Here is a 5,177-nt window from a genome sequence, read left to right as displayed (position 1 = left end):
GGCTTTAGGTGTAGGAGAAACCGAATCCCGTGGAGCGTGTAACCTGGCAGGGCCACGGACTGCGGATAGTTCGCCAAAACCAACCCTTCCTGTACTCCTCCGGTCCAGCTTACTGCACCTTATCCATCCAGTGGTCGCGAGGGCGGCTGGGAACGCGCTCGCGTCACTTCCGTAAATTCCCGGCTCTGGTTGGTTAGAGTGACCCAGAGCTTCTGATTGGCCAGGCCCACTGTCATCCCGGGGTGCTTTGCGACAGCACTTTCTTTCCGGTGCCCGTTTCTCTTCGTAGGGAGTGGGTATGTGTGATGGGGGGTAGCTGTGAAGGCAATCGGGTACCATCCGGCTCCATAGGCCGCCATCGGCGTAGGGCCACGCCACAGACGGCATCGGGCCATGGCCAGGGTCTGTGGGCGCGCTGTCCGGCAGGTCGGAGCTTGGGCCCTGACTCGCTTTCATCCTTAGGCCCGTAGGCAGCAGCTATGGCGCCCAGCCGAAATGGCATGATCCTGAAGCCCCATTTCCACAAGGACTGGCAGCGGCGCGTTGCCACGTGGTTTAACCAGCCGGCGCGGAAGATCCGCAGGTGAGCAAGACGCTTGGAACGCGCAGCCAGGTGACAACCGTGTCCGGAATCTTTGTATACTGGAGTGCAAGTGCACTTGAATCCTTTAATCAGTGATAACTGTGCGGCCCTTACAGCTCCACTTTGGAGCCGACGTTGTAATGGAGTGGTTGGGGGCGAATAGGTGGCAACTTTGGGTTTGGGTTCTCAGGCAGGCGAAGCCGTCTGCCCTCTCCCTGTCCCCGCTGTGGTACGGCATAGTAGACGACACGCCCGAGTGGGGAGATCGGCCTTGGGGTGCAGTAACAGCCACCTGGCTTCCGTCTGTTCAGACGCAAGGCCCGGCAAGCCAAAGCGCGCCGCATCGCCCCGCGCCCAGCATCTGGACCAATCCGGCCCATAGTGAGATGCCCCACGGTGAGGTACCACACCAAAGTGCGAGCCGGCAGGGGCTTCAGCTTGGAGGAGTTACGGGTGAGTATTCGCAAAACCGCATTGTCAGAGACGCGTTAGTTTTGCCTCCTGCGCTCACAGTCATATGATGACAATCTCCGGAATCGCTGTACTGTCTTGATGAAAGTACAATTGAACCCTTTTCCATCTGACGACTGAGCGCTTTCGTCGAGGTATGGAGATTAGAGGCTTCTTGGGGTTTCATTTATGTCTGTCTGGTCGGGGTGCAGGTGGCCGGCATTCACAAAAAAGTGGCCCGGACCATTGGGATCTCGGTGGATCCGAGGAGGCGGAACAAGTCCACTGAGTCCTTGCAGGCCAACGTGCAGCGGCTGAAGGAGTACCGCTCCAAGCTCATACTCTTCCCCAGGAAGCCCTCGGCCGCCAAGGAGGGAGACAGCTCTGTGAGTACAGTGCGCTGGGCTCCTGGTGGGGCATAAAGGGGTGTGGAGCTCCAGACCCCAAGATGGGGACACTTGGTTCAGGTGTAGGTGGTGGCTTTCCCTTGGCCCAGCTAGGATAAGAAGGAAAATATTTCCCTGTAGCCTTTTTACCCCCCAAAACTTGGCCTTTATGTCTGGGTAGTAGAGGATTAATTGTTAATGAGAAGAAAGATGCTAAGAATTAACAAATTAATCTGTCAAGAATTGCCAAGATTCACTGTTGTGCTTCTCAAACACGATCTTTTTCTGTTTTGTGGTAATGGCAAAGTTGTTTTGAATTGGAGGCAGCTTTTTTTACATTGAAAGTTTTTGCTCTCTAAAAATGCCTTATGTACAATACAAATATTTCTAGAAAAACCTTTTGGAACCAGGTTGACAGTGTCCATCCATATGGGTTTTCTGGGAGTTGGTTTCGGGGGTGGCTTTATGTTCCAGTGACATTTTACTCTACCAGCATCTCTGGTTCAGACGTCGGTACCATTTTGCATATGCCTGTTTCTCTGTCTGCTATATACTTGGCACATTGTCACCCAGTGAGAGGTGTGGGGCTGGCTTACAGGGTAATAAGCTTGGAGCCTTTAGGGAAATGAGCTGAACCCACCTGACTCTCTCTTCTCATTAAGAAACAGGCAGAAGAACTCAAGTTGGCCACCCAGCTGATAGGACCAGTCATGCCCATACGGAATGTAAGTAGAGGTGTTGGGAGGATGTCCAAGGGAATGTTTCTTGGGGTGCAGATTGGAGTGAGGGAGTAAGGGTGGCAAGAGCATCCTGCATTCTTAACAGATGGACTCCTTGAGGGAGAGCCTTGTCTTTCCTTTTGAGGAAGTTTTGGGGACCCCTGCTTTTCACTCCTCTTGGGTTCTTGTGAACTACCTATCAAGTGAGTGGACCTTTGAGGTTCCTGTGGAATAGAGAGGGTGGGCCCAAGCCTTCCTTTGTTCACAGCCTGCTGTGTGTCTGTCCAAGCACAGCACTCCATCGTCCTCATGTCTGAGGAGGTTTCTTCTGCCTCTACTCTGAGTTTGGTTCTGTTTCTAAATCCAGAGACTATCTCTTCAAGCTTGGCCTGTGTGTAGCCTTTCAGCATTACTTGAATCTCTCTCCAAGGCCTTGTCACAGGCCTCGCTGGCAGTGAGGGTTTGACATAACCCCCACCCTCCTTTACTCTCCAGGTCTACAAGAAGGAGAAAGCCAGGGTCATCACAGAGGAAGAGAAGAACTTCAAGGCATTTGCCAGTCTTCGCATGGCTCGTGCCAATGCCCGGCTCTTTGGCATCCGGGCAAAGAGAGCCAAGGAAGCTGCAGAACAAGATGTTGAGAAGAAAAAATAAAGTGCTATTGGCAACTTGTGATAAATCTGCAGTCCACGTGTGAGATTTTTCTGTGGGGACAGGGGTAGGGCCTTGTTTCCTGAGGAAATCCTGGGGGCTGGACAGGGGATGAGGGTGTTTCTGCAGGACAGCCCAGAGACTGGATTGCATCCTACTTTCTGTATTTTAGAACTCCTGTTTGGTTAGTTGAACAGCTTTTTTGGGCAGCTTTGTTTACAAATGCTATGGGGGTTTTTAGGTGGTGGTGGTGGCGATTTGTTTTTAATGATTTTAGAAAGAAGGGTAGGGGGAGAAAGACAGAAACCTTGATCTGTTCCTGTATGTGGCCTGCCCAGGGATTGAACCTACAATCTTTGTGTTATCAGGATAGTGCTCTAACCAACTGAGCTATCCAGCTAGGGCTACAGATCCTAAGTTTTTCTGTTTTTTGTTTTGCAAGAGAGAAGGGGACAGACAAGAGGGGAGAGAGATGAGAAGCATCAACTTGTGGCATTTTAGTTGGGTTTTTGTTGTGGTTTTTTTTTTGCATTTCTCTGAAGCTGGAAACAGGGAGGGAGTCAGACAGACTCCCGCATGCGCCGGACCGGAATCCACCTGGCATGCCCACCAGGGGGCGATGCTCTGCCCATCCGGGGCGTCGCTCTATTGAGACCAGAGCCACTCTAGCGCCTGGGGCAGAGACCAAGGAGCCATCCCCAGCTCCGGGCCAACTTTGCTCCAATGGAGCCTTGGCTGCAGGAGGGGAAGAGAGAGAGAGGAAGGAGGGGGGGAGAAGCAGATGGGCACCTCTCCTGTGTGCCCTGGCCGGGAATCGAACCCGGGACTTCTGCATGCCAGGCCGACGCTCTACCACTGAGCCAACCAGCCAGGGCCTATTTTAGTTTACTGATTGCTCCTTATATAGTCCTTGACTGGGGGGCTCAAGTTGGGGAGCTTGGGGTTTCAAACCTGGGTTGTCAGCATCCCACTGTCCACTGCACCACTGCCTGGTCAGGCTACAAATCCTAAGTTTTAAGTGGAGCTTCCTTTTTAAGATTTTTGTTTTGTTGATTTTAGAGAAGGGGTCAGGGTGTGAAGAGCATCATCTCATAGGTGCCTTGACCAGGCAAGCCCAGGTTTTTTTTGTTTTTTCTTTTTACAGGGACAGAGAGTCAGAGAGAGGGATAGATAGGGACAGACAGGAACGTAGAGACGTAGAGAGATGAGAAGCATCAATCATCAGTTTTTCGTTGTGACACCTTAGTTCGTTGATTGCTTTGTCATATGGGCCTTCAGTAGACCGAGTAACCCCTTGCTCGAGCCAGAGACCTTGAGTCCAAGCTGGTGAGCTTTTGTTCAAACAAGATGAGCCCGCGCTCAAGCTGTCAACCTCGGTGTCTTGAACCTGGGTCCTTCCGCATCCCAGTCCAATGCTCTATCCACTGGGCACCGCCTGGTCAGGCAAGCCCAGGGTTTTGAACCAGCAACCTCAGTGTTCCAGGTTCATGCTTGATCCACTGCCACCACAGGTCAGGCTGGAGCTGCCTTTTTATTATTTTAAACCAGAGTGGTTCCCAGTTATTTGAGCACCTCAGGACTTAGGGCCTCAGCCTTGCTTTGATTATCACCCAGCTTTTTCCTGGGCTTGTCTGCAGCCATGCTGTGCTGAGTAGCCGCAGCTGACTTGGGCTTACATGCTCTGGTGCAGAAGGTCATCCTCTGGCTGTCCCTTCAAGCTACTGCCCCTGCTTGGCTGTGAAGTGGCAGCCAGGGTATTCTGCCCACTTGAAAAGGAGGTTGGAGCCCAGCCTGGTACTTTCACAGGCAAGCAGTGCTTTGTATACCTGATGGTGTCCAAGTTTCTTTGAAACCGGAGTCAGATTTCTCTACAAGTGAGATGCTCACTTGTAGGCCTTACAGTAAGAAGCAGCCCTGAAGGAGTAGATCTTTATAAATCACTATTGTGATGTGGGAGACTGTTGACTCTTAACCTCTAAAAAAAGGTATAAGGTTCTGTTTTTTTTAATTTTATTCATTTTAGAGAGGACAGACAGAGGGAGAGAGAGAGGAGAGAGACAGAGAAAGAAGGTGGGGAGGACCTGGAAGCATCAACTCCCATATGTTCCTTGACCAGGCAAGCCCTGGGTTTCGAACCGGCGACCTCAGCATTTCCAGATTGAAGGTTCTGGTTTTCATGGAAATTATGTCCTGTATAAAGGTCAACTGAGGTGGAAGTGTGGGAATTTGAAGCTGTGTCCCTAACAATCTGAAAGGATGGGGAGGAGCTGCATCTGGATGGCCTGGTGACACCTGTGTGCTTGAGCAGTGGTCCCCAACCCCTGGGCCGCAGACTGGTACCGGGCTGCAGAGAAAGAATAAATAACTTACATTATTTTCGTTTTATTT

The 5,177-nt window shown here is 51.4% G+C and overlaps 1 protein-coding gene and 1 non-coding gene across 3 annotated transcripts; both read left to right on the top strand.

Annotated features, from left to right (window-relative positions):
- Positions 1 to 214: 214 nt before the first annotated feature.
- On the top strand, positions 215 to 2,823 carry RPL13 (ribosomal protein L13). Of its 2 annotated transcripts, none has more exons than XM_066349508.1 (6): positions 215 to 296; positions 463 to 583; positions 895 to 1,036; positions 1,246 to 1,419; positions 2,088 to 2,144; positions 2,634 to 2,823. In XM_066349508.1, the coding sequence occupies exons 2-6, from the start codon at positions 480 to 482 to the stop codon at positions 2,790 to 2,792; spliced, it is 636 nt and encodes a 211-aa protein (XP_066205605.1). In that variant the 5' UTR covers positions 215 to 296; positions 463 to 479; the 3' UTR covers positions 2,793 to 2,823. The 2 variants fall into 2 exon arrangements, with proteins under 2 accessions (XP_066205605.1, XP_066205604.1); XM_066349507.1 differs by having other exon boundaries at positions 2,082 to 2,144.
- Positions 1,102 to 1,185, top strand: LOC136381640 (small nucleolar RNA MBII-202). The gene has a single exon (XR_010747125.1). It is a non-coding gene; the product is annotated as a small nucleolar RNA MBII-202 (small nucleolar RNA).
- Positions 2,824 to 5,177: the final 2,354 nt, after the last annotated feature.

This window comes from Saccopteryx leptura, chromosome 9 (genome assembly GCF_036850995.1).
Source record: "Saccopteryx leptura isolate mSacLep1 chromosome 9, mSacLep1_pri_phased_curated, whole genome shotgun sequence".
Lineage (NCBI taxonomy): Eukaryota > Metazoa > Chordata > Mammalia > Chiroptera > Emballonuridae > Saccopteryx > Saccopteryx leptura.
This window is presented reverse-complemented; position numbering and strand designations above follow the sequence as displayed.

Bases quoted from the DNA above. Each gene is read 5' to 3' on its own strand.
- RPL13 (XM_066349507.1), top strand. From the start codon at position 480: ATGGCGCCCAGCCGAAATGGCATGATCCTGAAGCCCCATTTCCACAAG. The intron at 1,037-1,245 runs GTGAGTATTCGC...GTCGGGGTGCAG, and splicing joins TCAGCTTGGAGGAGTTACGG to GTGGCCGGCATTCACAAAAA. The intron at 2,145-2,633 runs GTAAGTAGAGGT...TTTACTCTCCAG, and splicing joins CAGTCATGCCCATACGGAAT to GTCTACAAGAAGGAGAAAGC.